Raw genomic sequence first — 20,108 nt, 5'->3', positions numbered from 1 at the left:
GCTAAAAATAAATCTGGATTTCTTAAGAAATTATATATATAATACATATACATATATATATATATATGATAGAAACAAAAATACTTTTATGTAAACTTTATGAGAAGACCACACACTGAGAATATCAGTTGTATATTTTCTGGGAAAAATACAGACCAGTGCAGACCAATGTTTTGACTTGGAAATTCAGTGACAGTAAAGGTTAGGAAAGCTAAGTGGTTAGTGTTAGTCAGCATCTAAATATTGATCTAAAACTGGGCAAGCCATGAAAATTCATATTAAAATTTCCTTTAACAAAACCAACACATCTAACTTTTTAGAGGTTGTAGTCATCTTCTATATATTGTTGCCCCAACCTAATAATGTTGGTAATACAAAATAATCAGTCTCCACCTTAAAGTTGTAAAACCATGCTATAAATCTAGTAACTCATCTGAGATACAAAAGGAGAATGGTTTTTTCCAAAAAGAAAGTCATAAAGCAATAACTTCGTTTTAGAAGTGTCTTCAAATTGTGTCAGGTTACTTTTTTGGCAGGTTTCTCTACAATCTTAATGTTGAGGTAAAAAATATGGATGATATAAAAGCAAAATGGTGACAGTGACAAATGGGTTGCCTATCAGGCATATGCAGAAACTCCAGGGCATCCTGAAGAGAATTCGATGATCTATGAGCCAGACTCCTATCCCACTCCGTAATTGCCTGGAATATGGTACAAATTTTCCTCTTCCTCTTCTCTCTAAAGCAATTTGGTTACCATCTACTTTATATTTGCATCTCTCTTCCCTTCAGCTCTGATATTTGCAAAGGTATTTGACTCTAATACTGCTCCAATAAACCCCCTGCACTTGAGTGAGGGAATTTTCCAGTTTTTAAGCCAAATAGGTTGGGGGGGGAGGGTCTCACAAGCATAACTATCCTTCCAAAATGTGGTTTTTTTTAAATTATCCTCCATTACTCAGGATGACTTATTTACAAGAAGTTACAAGCAGATAGATTTTAGCAGTAGCCTCAGTAAGCCTTCCTGAAATTATAAGACCTATAATTTTCAAAGATGTATTTTAACAAAATAAAATTTTGCTATTTTTTTTGCGTTTATATCATCTACCTTTCCCAGTTTATCTTCCTCCCTCTCCCCCTTAAACAGCAATCTTTTATAACAAAATGTAGTACTCTGTTGAGTTTACTGCTCCAACCAGCTCTGGCATTGACGAGTTAGGTCTCAAGAGGAAATGGCTACAATAATTCTCACGGTTCTAGGTATAACCTTCTAGGTTGCTAGACTCCTAAAGTTGTAGTTTATGACATCCTACTGGTATACTTCCCCTTAATAATCAGTCAGTAGACTCAGTTAGCTTTTTTACAAAAGGCTTTTACTCAAATAATATCAGTAGTTATAAAACATTCCCTCCCAAATCTTGAGTGGACTGTCTCACAAATATACATAGAGTCTGTGGGAGGAAGATAAATACAAACATAAATTATAAAGTTAATTAGGTATATGTGTAGGTAACACAAGGCAACTCACAACTCTAGATGTGCAGGATCTAAACGTGCTTCCTTTCTCTGAAAGGTCCTCATGAAATTAGTAGAGGACTGTAGCATTCATGGTGGATTGAGTGATTTTTTTTGTTAACAGATGAGTTACTCACCTGGCCTTGCTCCTCTCAGGGCCCAGCATCTCAGCCGGATGGGGGTTGCTCAGCTTCAGAGCTGGCTTCTCATTTGACTTAATCGTTGCTGCCCTGGTTGCTCTACCTCTGGGCAGCTCTACCTCTTGGGCTAGGCTGAGCAGATCTCTTTTCCACTAGGCATCCCCTGCCAGATTGGACTGGGCAGATCATTCAGCCCTGTGCTCTTCACTGGGCATAGCATTCTGTTAGGTTTTCATCTAGACTCCTTAGACTAGTTCTTCAATAAGCAGCTGCAAGCCTCAAGCCTCTGCTTGGCTGATTATTATAGTACTTTTTTTTTTCAGCTGCAGTGTGAGTATTCTTATCAGAAAGGGCAATGATCCTTAGTTTAAGATTGACAAAAGCCATTTCTTTTTGATTTCCTTAGAATTCTAGGCAAGAGGGGAGAGATGAGTGGCCTTTCTTGCTCAACAGGTCTTCGTGGTTTAGAAGTGGGACTATCTCAATGAAGTACTATCCTTTTACTTATGGTATTCAGTACAATTATGCTTCCCCGACTCTTATTGGGTCATGTGTGGGTAAGTGACTGTGCGTTAAAATAATAGAGGCCTGTGCCCTGGGGCAAATTCATGGTTTCAACAGCCTTTCCAGATGCAAATGAGCTATTAAAAACTAATGTCTTTTTCAGGGTATAGAATGTTTCTTTGGCATCTGAAAGGCCTTCCCTTTGATATTTCAGTGTGTGATTTGGTATGCTCTGACCTTTAGTTTTACTAAGTTTCAACAGGGATATTATTAAAAAATAATAAAAAAAGAGGAAACTAAAGAAGTAGTTCAGCATAATTTACCAAAATATGGAAATAGACTGACATATGCAATGTTCCATACCCAGTTACCCAACTCTGCAATGAAACAGGGAAGATGCCTTCTTCTTTCTTCTTGGGGGGTCAAGATTGCTCATTGTAATTTTGTAGAATTCTGTTTCAATGGTTTTGTTTTTACAACACACTTTTAAAGAAGAAATATTTGGAAATGAAATTTCAAACATTAATCACTTTAAATCTTTGGTATTCTTCCAGACAAAGGCAAGTTCAAATGGGGTATTTAGAATGATTCTTTAGACTGCTGTTCTTTTCTTTGAAACAGGACCCAGTTTATATTTTTATAATAACTCACATCTATAATGCTTTATGGTTACAAAGTACCTAATATGCTTGTATTTTTTGATTCTCACAATTATTTACAGTATTATTACAAATATTCTCATTCCATTTTTATAGATGAGTAACAGGCTCAAAGAGGTTAAAGAATTTTCCAAAGGTCACAAAGCAAATGTCAGGAGTAGAACTTGAACTAGGACTTGAGAGTCAAAAGACTCTCCCACGTCCAGTGTTCCTTCTTTTACCACACATTGCCTATCTATTTCCAGATGACGAATGATACAAAAAGAAAAGATAGGGATATTTTTGCTCTCATTGTCATTTATCATTAATACTTTGAATACAGAAAGGAAAAATGTGAATTTCTCTACCATTCCACTGGGATATTGACAAAAAACTACATAAATATTAGAAAAAAATAAAAGCTATACATCCTTAAGATAAATGTTGAGATAGAAAATGTGAAAAGTATTAAAACTTTAAGAAATTAGTGAATAGTTGCACAGGAAGGCATAAACATAGCTTCAAACATACCAAATTGATAGTAAAATTTTTTTGTCTCATTTTTATTTTTTTAGGTTCTGTTACTGAAAAGTTGCCTCAGCGAGAAGGCACAGGAAAAACAGGTAAATGTCTTCAAATGATATTGGAAATATTCTATATGTACTAATATCTTAAGGAAAAGCTTCTTTAGAAATTTATTAGAAGCTAGAGGCTAAAAGTAATGTTTAAAACTATGTTAAACTAAGAACTGAATGGAGTTCTTGTTGCTCTTAATAGACTTTTACATATTACCTTATACTTACAGTGACTTGCTCAGTGGCCTATAGTCTAGGGCAGTATATTAAAATCAAAACCACTTTACCACAAATACAACATACATTAAAAAAGGACTGTTTTAAAAGATCACCTTGGCAGATCCATTTAGTAATTTATTTAGATTTTCTGATCTAGATCATTATTTATTTTTACCCCAAACTTCCAAGCAGAATCTCATTATTAGTGGCTTTATAATCTTCTTGAATTACCTTGATAGTTATATCTTGGTAAATGTCACCTGCTACCATACTACTCACTCAACTATCTTCATTCCTGGTTCCTTTTTTTTCCTCTTTCTTTTCTAGCACTTTACCGCTTCCTACTCTTTTGGTTCTCTCTTGGTTTAACACATTGTTCAATTTTTTTTGTTATAATTGTTAAAGAGAAACAGAAATAGGGCTTTAATATAGAGAACAATCACAGCTCACAACACAAAAACAACACACAGTATCCCTAGCCCCAAAGTAGGTCAAAAAACAGTTTGTAAGGCAATGGGCTTTAGTTTAATACTGAAAAACAAAGAAGTAGCTTCATTACAAGCATCAACTGAAAATGTCACTTTCTTTCACTAGGAGAATGCAAGGGAACAAGTATTTATTAAATGCCTACTAAGTTCCAGGAACAGTGCCAACTGTGCTTTACAGATGTTATCTTATTTTATTTTCACAATAACCCTGGGGTTTAGGTGCTATATATTCCTCATTTTCCATTTGAGAAAACTGAGACAGACAGAAGTTAAGCACTTGCCCATGGTCACACAGTCAGTAAGTGTCTGAGGCCAGATTTAGACTCAGGTCTTCCTAATTCCAGGCCCAGTGTTCTATCCATTTGTGTCACCTAGATGCCTCATTAGATAAATATTCTTTCTCCACTGAAGACAAGTATGGACTTTTATAGCTAATTGGAATTTGTAATAAGGTGTGAATTAGGTGAAGAAACTAATTACCACTAGAGAGGGATGGATAATCTATAACTTGGTTCCTTACCTAGTCTATTATTGGGATTGGGAGATTCCAAAATGAGTCTCATAAACTGAGGGGCTCTTGATTATTCCAAGTTTAATAGGCCCAGCCCTGTAGAGTGGATTGCACGGTTAGGTAATTTGGGTCCCAGTGAGTTGTGAAATACTTTTGAGTGACATCCAGTTAGTCAGCAAGCATTTATTAAGTGCTTATTATATTCCAAGCACTATGCTAAGTGATGGGGATACAAAAAAAAAAACAAAAACAATATCTGTGTTCTCAAGGAACTCCCATTTCAATGGGGAAGGCAACATGAAAATAACTAGGCAGACCTACATACATAGATCTAGACAGTGTAAATGGAAGGTTTCTCAGTAGCATTGGGAGAAGGAGGGTGAGGGTGGAGTGACTGGATAAACTTCTTGTAGAAGGTGGGATTTGAGCAAAGTCTGAAAGGAATAACAACCACATAGCTTTTAAATGATGTTATCATCTGACTTAGTTTTAAAAGATCTGTTTAAAGCTTTCTAGAAGGAACTATACACTCCCTTTCCATTGAGCCCAATTTTTTATAGGGGAGTGGGTGGGAATCGGTGATTTCGTAGAATCATTCATTCACTGAGGGGCCATCTCCAGTCGGTCATGATCTATAATTTCCATTGGACTCAGATGACTCCGGAAGAGAGAGTGAGGCTGGTGACTTTGCACAGCCCTCTCTCACTCAAATCCAATTCACTTGCAAGTCGTGGCATCACCTTCCTGATGTCATGGTCCTCTTTGAGAACAAGACAAACAAAAAGAACAACAACATTCCATTGATCCAGGATAGAGTTGTCAAATATATAGCCATGGGCTTCCAATGCTCCTGAGTGTGTCCCTAACAAGTTTAAAATGTAATTGAGGAATATTTAACAGAATACAATAAAAATATAATAGAATATGGATAGCATTGCATTTTAAGACTAAGTCAATATATAGCCCCCAGGCATCCTTATGTATGGTTTAATGGTCCCTGTTTCTCTTTGAGTTTGAGTGTAGACCAATTCATTGGGAGCCTATAATGAGAAATCTCCTTCTACCAAAGCAGATCTGCACCTCCTCTACAATTTGGGGGGTTAGGGTGATACTGAGAAGTTAAGTAACCTATCCATGATCAGTAGGGAATGTTTGCCAGAAGCAAGTCTTAAGCTCAGGTCTTCCACATTTTGAATCTGGCTAACTATCCACTATGCCATGCTGGCTCTCTCAGACCTTCTCCCCTTTATTTTATACACATAATGTGTTTTAATCATTATTGAAAACAATTTAGTTATCTAGATTGTTATGTGTTTAATACAGAAAATTCTTGTAAAAAGGTAAGGAATGGGAATATCTATAATGGAAGGCCATGCTGGCCCTCTCAGACCTTCTCCCCTTTATTTTATATATATAATGTATTTTAATCATTATTGAAAACAATTTAGTTATCCAGATTGTTATGTGTTTAATACAGAAAATTCTTGTAAAAAGATAAGGAATGGGGATGTCTATAATGGAACAGAATGTAAGGTTGCAAGATGGAGTCAGCTTCAGAAGCAAGATGGCGGTCATAGGGTCAAGGAGCGAAGGAAATAGGCATTTATCAAGTGCCTCCTATGTGCTGGGCACATAGTTATGTTAAGTTCTTTATAATTATTATCTCATGTAATCCTCACAACAATCCTGGGATGTAGATATTATTATGATCCCAACTTTACAGTTAAGAAAACTGAGGTAGACAGCAGTTAAGTACCTCTCCCAGGGTCACACAGCTATTAAATGTCTGAGGACATATTTTAAATTCAGGTCATACTGACTCAAGGCCCAACACTCTATCTACTGTGCAACCTACCTTCCTGGTCAAGGAAATCTTGAGTAAATGAAGGGAAATCTTGAGTACTGGAGGAGAGTTCACTTAGTCATTAAGTAAATGTATACTTAGACAGTTTTGCACGAAAAATATCTGAGGGTTCTGGTGAGTAAGCTCAATATGACTCATCAGTATAACATGTCATCCTAAAGAGTCATGATGAACTTAGGTCATTTTAAGAGAGGCACTGAGTATTGGATTGGGGGGATGTTAATCTTGCTGTATGGTGCCCTGGTTGGACAAGTTCTGTAGGGTTTCATTCAGCTCTTGGGTACCATATTTTCATAAAGATACTGCTAAGGCATAGCGTATCCATAAGATGCCAACCAGAATAATGAGGATTTACTCAAGGAATTAAGGATGTTTATTTACCCTGGAGGAGAGATTTGGGGGCAGAATGGGAAAGGCATGGCTATTATTATTATTATTATTATTATTATTATTATTATACTAAGATATTAGAAGGGACTAGGAGTGATGAATGCTACTTGCAAAGAGGAAAATTAAGGCTTCATATAAGGAAGAGCTCCCTAATATTAGGTTAACTAATTAATATTAATTATCAAATTAATATTAGAGCTATCCCCAAATGGAACAGGCTGTATTGGGATATGGTGGGTTTCCCTCATTAAAAGTCTTCAATCAAAGAAGATTCTCGTACAAGTGGGGGATGCACCTGATTTCAACTATGAGATTGTGATTCTGAAATATTTCTGCCAAATACTGAAATTTTATGAGAAAAATATAGGAGTGAAAATAGTACCTTGCTATTACCTTAGAATGCTTTTAGTCCCCTGAATTTGTGTAGGCGGGGGTGATTTCTCCATTCCCTTCTGACTATGTAGAAAGAGCCAAAACTGCATAAGACAATCATATTTATATCACACAGCTAGCCAACTATTAATTCTTCATTCATTCCCAGCAGTAAAATCCTCTGTCCTTACCCTCTAGCCAGTTTTATCCTCAAGACTTTCCTTTTCTTTTCTCTCTGCATCTTGATCACTTTAAAAATGTTACATTGACATTTAAATCCATCCACAGAATGAGGAAGCGTTGATTAATGGAACAAAACAGCATCTCTGCCTCTCCTCTACAATCCTTTAGATTGTTTATTCCATGAGTTGTAAGATTAGATGCATAAATGCTACATAGCAACAATGAGGTTTTCTGTTGTTTTTTTCTCTCTGTATTATTTTTCTAACCCTGTTTTGTTTTGTTTTGTTTTTCCTGGAAGAAATTGAGCAAGCTTCCTGCTTTTTTTGTTTGTTTGTTTTGTTTTTACTCACATTTGGGTAATGAGATAGGGTGCTTATGCTTGGTTAAAAACACCAGGTTAGTTCGATGTATTACATGGTAGCATAACATCCTGCCTTTTAAAATTTCAAATAAGCCTGCACCCATTTGGCAAATAACATCTAATTTAATATGTATGTATTTTAAAGTCTTTATTTTGTCTAATTCTACTTCAAACAGGAGTGTGTAGGGCCAATGGCAGGTGTCAGGCTTTGTTAATTTTTCATCTGTGTTTAGGTGATTGGTCCATTTCCAAGTGACTCTCTGAGGCCAGATGTGCTGAGAAATAATTCTTCCCATATGCAACAAACACTTTCCCTGCCAGTGCCTGATAAAATGAGAGTTAGTTGAAATGGTTTATCCTTTTCCTTTTATCCATTCTTTTTATCCATAATCACATTAGCTGCGCATAGCATACTTGCTAATGTTTTTCAGTTTTCACAGTTTTTCTCTCTTCCTTTAGTCATATTCTGACCCTTCTCCCCTGCTCCCCAAACACTGCTCAGTTCTTTTTAATTCTCAGTCATTAAGTCAGCCCTATTATTAATATAAACTCTATTTTAGGTCTCCACACAGGCCCAGAAATTATTTTTAGGTGAATTCACTGCGCAAAATTACTTTAAGGGTAAATTATTTTTAGAATACGTCCATAACCACTGAAAACAATTTGGTTTAGCTATCCACATAGGAAAACAAACAAACATGAATGAAGAATGTCTATTGCTCAGATTTTGACATGCAAATAGATGGACAACATTTAGCTCTTGCCTATCAGTATGTATGAGTGTATGTGTGTGTATGTATGTACATATATACATATATTTATTTATATTTGTATGTATCCAACCCAATTTCTTCCTTCTACTCTGTTCCAGGCCCAGCATCTATAATATTTATTCAAGGTAAACATATTAATAGATTAATTTAATTAGTTGATTATAACAATCTGGGCAATATGCATTGTTCATCCAATTTGTTTTTCTAGTGTGTATGGTTTGATTAATCAGTGATATATATTTAGTATCCCTGGGAGGCAGCATGGACTAGTAGAAATGCTTTTGAACTTGAATCCCTACTCCATATCATAGTTATTTCCTGTGTGGTCTAGCACAAGTCCCTTCACCACCCTCAACCTCAGTTTCCTCTTCTCTAAAGTAAGGGGGTTGTACTAAATGGTCTTTGAAGTATCTTCCAGATCTAGATCTAAGATCCTGTGAACTTTAAGGTCTTTTTAATTTTCTGTAACATTGAACTGTAACATTGAACAGTTTAAAGACCTGGGTTCTATTCCCAGCTTTCCTACTAACTAGATGCATGATTTCACACACTTTCTGTTTCTGGACCTCTGTTTCCTCATCAATAAAATGAGAGATTTGGACTAAATGATTGCTAAGGTGCCTTCCAGATCTGACATCCTATGACTGAGATTGAAAGCTAGGATGAGGGAATAAATAGAAGCAATAGATAAAATTTGCAGAGGTACATAGAGGTTGGAGGTAGGAAAATCTTCCAAACAATTAGGGATCCACAAATGTAACGAACTTCAAAGAAGGGATGCAGTAGTGGCCCCTTCAATGGAAACAAAGGTTGGATGACCATTTATCAGGTGTGTTGTAGTAGAGATTCCTAGTTTGAATTTGAATTGGACCAGACAACTGATTCTGATATTTTGGTAGTCCTCTAAAGTTTTTACTTGAGCTGTGGAAAGATTTAGAGCAGAGAAAATAGAAGATGAAAATTTTGTTTTAGTAAGATAAATTCCTGATGTCATGGCCAGCTCATTAGGGAAGGGAGAAAGACTGGAGGCTCACCAACCCAATGCAGTGGGTATTTTTTAATCCTTTTCCTCATCTTTCTGAGCAAATATTAGTGCAAATGCCATGTGAACATAATGGCATATGAAAGTACTTGCGTACAGGGCTAAACCAAAGAAATGAACAAATTCCCTTTTCTGAGGTCACTTCTATTCTAAGAGAGACCCATAAATGTAAATACATAGAGCAGAGGAACAACAGAACTTGGAATGCCAAACAAAAGAGTATTTTTTTTTGTTCAGCCCTAATATGGACAGCACTCGAGATTTATGTGTTTTAATTTTTTTCTACTATTTTTCTTTCTCTTCCAAATCATTTTGGTTAAGATGCTATACATGGCTGATACTAAAAAGAAGAGAAAGACTTCAAATGTGGGATAAGAAAATAGGATACCATAGAGAAGGTGAATTGAGAAGAAGAAACAAAACAGGTTGAAGTGAAGAACTGAACTCAGTTTCTCACTGTCATGGAGTATAGGAAAGGCAGAGGGGCACATTACCATCAATCTGTGTTCTCACAAAGATTGCTCTGCAGATCTCCTGACTTGTCTTCAGTTTTTTTTTTGCTTGTGCCCTTGGGGCAAACAAAACAAAACAAAACCCATATGCTGGCTTCTCTTTTAACCTCTAGCAAAAAGAGAGAGAAAACTATTGAACTGAACTTACCATGTGTCAGACTTTTAAATGTCTTCCCTTTTTTGTTTTCCTTTCTTGAATCCCAAACCATAAAGAAAAAAAAAGATGAAGCACAAAAAGGCTGTCTCTTAGCGTATTTTCCAAAATGGTGACCATCATTTTCTCTTATCTGTTTTTCTACTAGGAGATAAAATTGAATTTCTTTTTCCAGTTTTATAGCATAATAATAATAATGATAATAATAATGATAGTGCTGATAAATCCAATAGTTAATACTTACGTAGCACTTTAAAGTTTATAAAGCATTTTACATATATTAATTCACTTTGAACCTCATAACTACCATGTGGGGTAAGTGCTTTTCAAAAGTTCTTTCCATTTGTCTCATAAATAGATTTTAATAAAAGTCTACTTTGCCTCCCCAGGTAGCTAAGAGAGCCAATAGAAATAAGACATGCAATTATATTGAGCTCTTATATTGAGCACTATCTTGATACTGCTGATTCTTGTGGTTTAATGTCAGAGTGATATCGCACACACACATGCACACACACATACACACACACATGCACATACATACACACACACAAACTGTGGTTTTGGTTTAGACATGTGGAAGAACACAAGGAAAAGAAATTGGGACAGTTCTGATGAATCACCACAAAATGAATCACTGGGGGCCAGCAGTGTTGAGGATGTCTGGGTCCTCTTGAAGAACACACTCTCAAAAGAAAGAATGACTGCTATTGTAGTGTGGCTCACACCATTTTAAAAAACATACATAGCTCATATAGAACTATGATGTGTAATGCAGTTTCGAGAGTTTATCAGTTTAAATACATTTGAATGAATATAATTTATTTCTTTGTTCTCCAATCTTTCATTTTATTAGTTAATAAAGGAAACAGCCACCTGAAGCAAAACTACATCCTCCTAACCCCCCAAAAAATTCCAACAGCAACACTTTTTAGGTCTATTCTATAGTGGTTGGTGGAAGGAGATTTAAATGAGCATGGACAAAGATCTGATACAGCAGTAATTCACTTAATAGCTCTTTAACCTGTATCTCTCACTCATGAAAACAGTGAGAGAGTGTCACACATATCGAGTCCTGCCCCAAAAAGCTCAATCTTTTCTTTTAAGCTTGGTTGGACTGAATCCACTGAATCTTCTGTTTGCGTTGTCTTTTCTTTTGCTAGGCTTTCTTCTGCTTATAATCTCTCCATATTTCTACCTCCTCTAAATCCCAATTTTTGATTGTATCAATACGGCAGCAAATCCAGCATTCAATCCCACCTCATCCCCTACCTCCTTGAAAGTCAATCCCAGCAGTAGGAACCATTTTAAAGCAGTGGCCTATGAACATGCTGATTTACTGTTTTTATAATATGAAACCACTGCTTCAGGGAAAACTTTGTAAACTGTGTGTTTTTTTAAACTGATATAAAGTGTGTAGTATGTTGTTTTTGTTAACCTTTGGGGGCTATGAGCAGATCATTAGCATTAATCATATATGCACACTTATTTAACTTACTCTCATAATTGTAGTCTCCTTGCAAATCTTTTCCATTCTGAATTCAGATGATGCCTCAGCTCCTGCGTTGGAGACTCAGCCTCAAGGTGATGAAGAGGGTGAGTGTATTTTAGACATGGTCAGAAGATATCAGATAGTGGGCTTTTGATGGGGCTAATGGGGGGCCGAATAGGGGGGAATTAGAGTGGGCAAAATCATGGGAATTGAGAAAATTAAATCTTAGTCCAAGCCCTACTTATACTAGAGATTATATTTGGCCATTTGCCAATTTTATGTTGGAAGTGCTGTCATTTTTCCTCGTGATGAGGGCCAAGTGACTTTCAATATTGGCTTTTGGAAACATTTGGCCTGAATGCTTTCATACAGAAGAAAACTAAATTTACTTTTATTAAACTTTAAAGACAAATGAAGGCGGCTGTTGGCTACAGATTATGAACTGGAAAGTTGCATTTTGGCTTCTACATACCTTTTAATAATTAATATATTTAATGATTTAAAAACAAACCATCATTCTTGCCATATTTCCTGTACATATTTCATCTTTTTATGAGTAGTTATTATAATCACAGATTTCTTATTCCTCCTCACTAATGGATTTTTTGAAGTAGTTCTCTATTTGTAATTTATGACCAAGTTACAATTCTGTTTAAGGAATAATTTTAATCAATTGTAATTATAGCAAATGTGACATACTTTGAGTGGTCATGTTTTTGAATTAAAAAAAATCAGATTTTATTTTAAATATGGAAAGATTGCTCTCATTTAAGGAAACTGCATTAACTCTTTTGGCAGAATGAAAGCTCTGTTGGAGATGTAGACAACCCCCTTCACTAATAGATCTATTTTGTCTGATCAGGATTTTATCTTAAAATGGAGCATACTGGTATTCAGAGACTTTCAGTCACATGGAGGAAGGAAAGTGGAGTACATATGATGCTAAGTAATAGGCTGAATTATTTCAAACTCATACCATTTTCTCTTCTTTAACCAGTTTTTTTATGCATGTGCAATCAATTTAGCAATTTCAAAAAAATTTAAAACATTTCACTTCATTTACTATATTGATATTTAAGTCTTAGGACATTAATTAAGCAATGCCTCCTAGTTGCATTTAAACTGTAAGTCATTTTCATTTTATTGTGCTTAATTTCCTAGATATTGCTTCTCGTTATCCCACATTATGGACTGAACAAGTCAAGAGCCGACAGAACAAAACCAATAAGAATTCAGGTAAGATAATAATCCCAGCTTCTTGGTAAGCATGTTGTCAGAAGGCGAAAAGAGTGCACAAAATATGTTTTAATTTAATATTAGTGCCTGCTCTTGACTTAACCATGAGAAATTGGCTACTGTGGCCCTCGTTTTCTCCACAAGTCTTTAAGATCTAACAACTGTCTTTAGGCTTAGCTGCACATTAGGTTAAGCCAGGGCGAGGAAAAGGGGTGTTATTAGGGGAGGGAGAAGCAGCAGTGACCCTCACCTCAAAGCCACTATAAACAGGCCACATTTATAATCTTAGAGTCTGTATTTTAGTTAGCTGATCCATGGTGTGGGTCGTCTTAAACCTATTTGAAATGTCTGAGGATATGGCCTGATTTACTTATCTGAGGCATCCTCATGTCAGTACAACTCATTATTTAACAATCCAGTATAAAGGTGATAATATAATTGATATTTTACCATTTCAATGATATTTAGTTTAATGAAAATTAAGGTATTTAAAATCTGGTTTGATTTTTTTTTAAATCAAATTAGCTAATTGCAAGAGATACCCCAATGTAAAAACAAAACAAAATGACAACAACAAAAAAAAATCTCATCAATTCATTTAAAAAGGCTATTTGATTCAGTTTTTTACTTTTCCAAACTAATTGTTTGGGTATTACATAGAGATGCCCACAGAGTAGAAATAGGGTGCTTAGTTTTCAGTGACTGCTTCAGATTGCTTTTGTGGAAATTGGCTCTCTTCTTAACTACCATTTAGCTTCTTAGATAACTTTATGAATGTTTTCTTGGTCTCTGGAGTGAATTTTTGTGTACAATTCCATTTGAAAGTAGTGATCATTATACCTTTAAGATTGTTCAGCTACTGTAGGGACTCCAATTCAGTAATGACACAGATTCAGTGTTACTCAAAAAAGAGGGATTGGAAACATCCCATGAAGGCAGCAATAGTCTGAAAACTTTCATGTAATCTGTGGTTATATGTCTTTCTTCAGAGCATTCTTTGAATGTAAAAACAAATGTATGAAATTAAAAACAATTTAAAGGAGTAGTTGAATTTCCAAAAACTATCAAAGACTAACAGAGGAAATGGAGATAAAAGTTCAAAGGTCAGGCAGGATATATTGGTTCCTTTTCTTCTCTGAATCTAGGAAGTGTCAGTAACCTTTGAGATCCTTTTGTATAAAAAAAAAAAGCAAGAATGTTAAAATCGAGATATCAGCTATGTCAAGACCTCTACACTGAACAGATTCAATTGGAAATTTCATTGTCAGCCTGCACAACTGATAAAAACAGAACAAAATAAAACAAAAGAAAACAGGTTGGTTCAAGAAAACTAATGGCTTCAGGATGGAGTCCATCTATCTAAAGGGTTGATATGGTTTTGTCCATGTTTGAGAATATGGACTTTCCTTTTTGTCTTTGTATTCCCTATAACCTGCATGCCGCCTGGAACATAGTAGTCAAGAAATAAATGCTTGTTGGTTGTTTAATAAATTAATTTATTAATTAAACAAAACACTTAATGTATGCTGTGTTTGGTGCTGGGAACATGAAGACAAATATGAAAGTCTCTGCCTTTCAAGGTATGAGAACAACCACATCAACTTTGCCAATGGGTTTAAATGATAAGAAGGTGGCCCTGATGGCCATGACCATGGTGAAATTGATTGTCAGTGATATATTGGCAAAAAATAATACATTGTATCCTTTTGCAGTGGGGTTGCTCCCTAGACTTATCTCCTGGGAAGTGCTTTTAGTACTAAACGTCATTACTTGGATTCTTTCCTCATTGAAGCAACTTGGGTTGATTGATTACCCAGCTGTGATTCAATTCTGAGCAGACCTAATATATGTGATTTTACGATTAGGAACCCCAAATTACTTGGTTAGATATAAGCCTACGAATGTAGGTGCTTGATAAATATTTACTGTTGATAATGATGATGATGATGATGATGATGATGATGATAATGGTGGTGTGACAGTGGTGATGATAACAGCTAACTTGCTTAAAAGGAGCACCTGAACTCCCTCAATCAATGAACTTTAGCAGTAAGCCGGTGAGATGGTTTTCATTGGAAATGAGACAATTAGCAAACAGATATGGATATACAAAAGTGGCAGAAGTATTCCGGTTTAAGTGAAAAGGGAAAGTAGAGTTGGTCAAGGTTAAATCTAATGACCTGAGTATTTTGATGACTTGTGGTACATTGGAAAGAACCCCTCACTCTGGAGTCAGAGGACCTGGGTTTGAGTTCCATCTCTGATACTTATTATGTGGTTGACCTTGGGTGTCTTACTTAACCTCTTTGGATTTAGTTTCCTTTTTTATGAAATGAGGGAGCTGGGCTAGATGGCCTCTGAGCTCCCGTTCAAGATCTATGATCTTATCAGTTACTTTTTTTTTCGCATCCAAACCATGTTGTATTTAAGTCACCTTTATCTGATGGAATGCTACATTTATTTTTCTGTGTGGTCAGAACGCATATTGTGATGTCTCAGTAATTAAGAGGAAAAATAAACAAAAGACTGATTATAACAGCAATGGTTACATTAAAATTCTGCTTTTCAAAAGCTAGAGGATTTATGGAGCTAAATTTCTATCTTCCCTCCGTATACAATGTGGACGGATAAGGAAGAAACACAAAGAAAAAAAAAACCTATGATGAGTCATAATTATAGCGGTTTATAGCAATAAAGGTACTAGAAGGAGGGGCTCTCAAATCTCAGTAGTGCCTTTCTTGATTCCTTGAAATGTTCTTAATTTCTAATTCCCCATATGTTAAGCTCTTTAATAGTGTGACTTTGAATCGATGTTCCATGCACGTACAAATGAAATAAATCTTCTGAGAAGCCAAAATGGGTCACAGACAGCCCGAGAATTCCACTGATGTTGATGAATTCCTGATAAATGAAGTCTTCTGGCATAATTATTGTTGTTTGTCCTTTATTCTCAAAGAGGACCATGGCATCAGGAAGGTGATGCCATGACTTGTGAGTGAATTGGATTTAAATGAGGGAAGGCTGTGCAAAGTCTCCAGCCTTACTTTTTCCTCTGGAGCCATCTGGGTCCAGTGGCAAGATATAGATCAGGATGACTGGAGATGGCCACCTTTTGGTATAATGTGACTGTCATGTAAGAAGAGTCAGACTAAGTATATGGATAGTCAGATAACCAGTTTATGGTCTGAGTAGAAGAGAACCTTATAATCTATAATTCAAATAAAGGCAACCTTTCTTCCCTCTGATACATCTCAGTCACTATTGAAGCCCCATATCAAGAGTGAAGATTTTCAACTTATACCTCTCTATACCTTTTCCTCTCTCCTTTTTGCTATTCTTTCTGAACTGTTCTCACTGTTGTTTGGAATGAAAAAAGACATAATGGCACAGACTTGACATTCATTTTTGATGAGAGATATAAAGAAATTCAGCTTTATTTTTGTTAGGTTGCTTAGGAGATGGTTGTTATATGTTGAGTCTTCCCTGTTGTATGAACATTTATCTTAGAGACGAGGTCTCACCATGTTATGCTCTTGCTCATTGTGGTCCAGTGGCTCTCCATTACCTCTAGGATTAAATAGAAAGTTCTCTAATTGTTATTTAAAGCTCTTCATAACCTGCCCCCTTCCTCGCTCTCCAGCCTCTTACACCTCACTCCCCAGAATAGAATCTGTGATCCAGCCACCCTGGCCGACTTGTGATTATTTGAACATCTAGCTCTATCATCTCTGCTCTTTGTAGCCTTGCAGCAGAAGTTGGCCACATCTGTAATATTTTCTCTTAGTCTCTGCCTCTTAGTTCCTCAGTTTCCTTCCAGTTTCAGCCCAAATTCCACCCTCTATAGGAGGCTTTTCCCAGTTACTGTCCCCACTCTTGCTAGTACCTTCCACTTCTCATATTACCTTTACCTCCTCTTGAATGTATCTTGAATGTACCTAGTTACACACAGTATGTCCACCTCATTGGAATGTGAGCTCCTTGAGAACAGGGGTTATTTTTCTATTTTATTTTGCTTTGTTCAGCTCCAGCACTTAGCACAATGCATGGCACATAATAAGTGCTTCATAAATAAATGCATGTTAACTGAATTCCTGGTCTATTATTAATTAAGGCTTGAGGTTTTATGCAGAAACAACCTCATATTTGTGAAAAATAATCTTGAATCTGATTAAATATTTTTTTTCATTTGTGTATTTTATACAATGATTTACTCAGAGGTTACTTGTATTTTATTTTTTATCAGATTTATTTGTAGACTTTAATGGTTTGCTATGGTGAAAGCACTAAGACTTTTGAAACACACACACTTATACACACACATATACACACATGTTTATATGTATACATAGGGACAATATATGTTTACATAAAATTTTGCTATGGTGAAAGCATTGTCTTTTGGAACACTATATATGTGTATGTATGTATATATGCATCTATAAATGCAATATATATTTACATAAAAGTTTGCTTTGGTGAAAGCCGCAAGAATTTTATAACTCTATGTCCATGCATATGTATATATTACATGATCAATATATTTACATAGATATACATACATGTAAATATACACACAGAGAAGTATATAAATTGAATTTTATAAATGACACATCATTGTAAAAAATGTCACTGGAAAAGACAACCCTTTTGAAAGCATATACCATTGTGTGTAGGAAAACACTGTGTGTTTGGATAGATTAAGGACTAGAGACACACAGAACAAGCACATTTTTGTTTTACACCCTTTAGTGGATTTTACCAGATTTGCAGGCCTCTAAATGACCTGCCAATTATAATTAACCAATAAAAACAGTACAGGCTTTCAGTATTTGGTGGTACTGAAAATAATGTCTCAGGAAATTCCAGTTTACATCAGTTACTCTACACTATAATTTGATTTAAATCAGCTTAAATGAGTTGAGCACAAAAAGATGACATTGAGGAGATTTACGGATGCAGGGCATGAAATTACTGGATTATATTTACATACTACATCCCGGTTGCCCTGATACATGTTCATTCTGTCAGGCTGAAGAAAGTCATAACTAGCTGGCATTCTAAAGGGCCTTGACACCATACCATTTACTCCATTAACTTTTGACAATGAAATGTTAAGTTGTGGTAAGAGTCACATGATGCATGCTGTCGCTGGGGTCTTCAGAAGTTTCTGACATCAAAATATTGTCATGGCCCTTGAATTTTTACATTGTTGATTTTTGGAAGAGGTTCGATTTTATAAACACCCTTGGTAGCACATTTATTTAATAAAACATAAATAGTTTGGGACCTATTCAATATTTTTTTGTCTTTCTCTTTTTTTCTTCCTTTCAGCATTCTTCTCCACTCTTTTATACAAAAGCCAAAACTAGTAATTCATTTTTCCTCTCGTGGTGTTCCTTTATAGCATTTAAAAATAGCATATTTTTCCAGGAATTTGTGACCAAAATATCTAGCCTTCCATGCTAATGCTTAAATATTATAACATTAAAAGAAGTATCATTTCTTTCTTTACCAAATAAATTGAATACAGTTGTTATGTATACAGTGATGGGTAGGATCAAATATGCTTTTGGGCTTATAGTGACAGTATTAAAGTAGAAAAGGGAGAAAAAGTCATTTCCCAAGTCTGTGAAAATAATAATGATAGCTAACATTTATCTAGTACTTACTATGTGCTGAAGTGCTAAGCACTTTAAAATTATTATCTCTTTGATTTTCTTGATAACTCTAGGAGGGAGGTGTCATTATTATCCCTATTTTTATAGATGAGGACACCGAGAAAGACAGAAGTTAAGTGACTTGCCCAGGGCCACATCGCTAGTGAATGTCTGAGCCCAAATTTGAACTCAGGTATTCCTGAGTCCAGGCTCGATACTTTATTCATTGTGCCACTCAGCTGCCCCTAATTCTAATTCACTAAAATTGGAGGTGTTAGCATAGAATGAAAAGGGAGAGGTGAACTCAGGCTACTTATGTCATAAAATCCTTGAGATAAAATGTCTTCTCCTCACTGCATATACTACGTTTAACAACTTTAGTTTTCTGAGCTCTGGGTTCCAGAACTCCTGGGTGACAGACAGGTGAGGGAAAGATCTTCCACCTCTTTCCCACCTTCTGTACCTACACAGGGCTTTCTGCCTGGTAGAAGTGGAAAATGATAGAAACAGGATATGATTGAGGTGATGTTAGCTGGGGACAGTACTTGAAATGACCTAAGCAGTGTTTGGAAATTGCTGTTCTGTTTCTCTAGAGAATATGTCTTGAACATAGACAATCTCTATGCTCCTCATACATACATAGACATATACATACATATATATATATATACATATATACATACATATTTGTATGCACACACATACACACACATACACATATAATGGGAGACCCAGTTTTCTCTTCTTCTCTCTATTTGTAACTTAAGAATTTACATGTCTCTTTCTTGCACTTCCGGATAAACAACAATCAAGGCTCATTCAATCTATGTCTCCTTTTCTTAAAGAAACCTTTTACAGAAGACCCATTTGGAGGATGACAATCTTGGAATGTAGACTCTAGATTTCATTTGATGGCCTTTGGTATCAGCATGTTTATGTGTGGTCTAGGTGCTGTAGATTTGTTCCTGAGAAGCTCGTGTTGCCTTCTATCATCAGCACAATCTGATGTAGAGGATGGGGGCATTGGGAATCAGAGTGCCTGAGTAGAAATCCTGGTTCTGCCATATACAACTTGTGGGCCAAAGGATAAGTCCCTTTTCATCTATGAACCTTATGCTCCTCATCTGTAAAATGAGGGAGTCGGATTAGGGAGTTTCTCAGTTCCCTTCAAGCTCTAAAGCCTTGAACTTATTATCCATTAGTACAATGTGTTTATTAGATTAGCTCATTTATACCAGAAGAAGAGCTTGGATCTGAGGCTATAAGGTTTGGGGAGAAATGGAACAGAGAAAGGAGGAATAGGGAAGCATGCTACCAGTGGAAGAACAGACAGGGACTCCTAAGGCTTGGAAGTCCGGGGAGGGGGTGGTACGCTTTGTTTTTGACAGTGAATTATGAGAGAAAAATCTGAAAGCTCTAGACCTGAGCTAGCTCTTCTGCTTTTCCAGGCTAGTGATGGCAAAGTCAGAAGAACATTGAATTT

At 35.9% G+C, this 20,108-nt stretch overlaps 1 protein-coding gene across 5 annotated transcripts in view; it reads left to right on the top strand.

Annotated features, from left to right (window-relative positions):
* SMOC2 (SPARC related modular calcium binding 2) overlaps nt 1-20,108 on the top strand; it is a 251,087-nt gene that overhangs the window by 115,116 nt on the left and 115,863 nt on the right. For 2 of the 5 annotated variants that reach the window (XM_027854847.1, XM_027854845.1), the window contains exons 5-7: nt 3,372-3,419; nt 11,786-11,836; nt 12,894-12,968. In XM_027854847.1, coding sequence (XP_027710648.1) covers nt 3,372-3,419; nt 11,786-11,836; nt 12,894-12,968 — 174 coding nt within the window. Of the gene's footprint in view, nt 1-3,371; nt 3,420-8,630; nt 8,658-11,752; nt 11,837-12,893; nt 12,969-20,108 lie in introns of all 5 variants that reach the window. The other 3 variants (XM_027854844.1, XM_027854842.1, XM_027854843.1) reach the window with 2 other exon arrangements.

Source organism: Vombatus ursinus, unplaced genomic scaffold, assembly GCF_900497805.2.
Source record: "Vombatus ursinus unplaced genomic scaffold, bare-nosed wombat genome assembly UNPS02010639.1, whole genome shotgun sequence".
Lineage (NCBI taxonomy): Eukaryota > Metazoa > Chordata > Mammalia > Diprotodontia > Vombatidae > Vombatus > Vombatus ursinus.
Note: the sequence above shows the minus strand (reverse complement) of the source record. Positions and strands in the feature narration are given on the sequence as shown.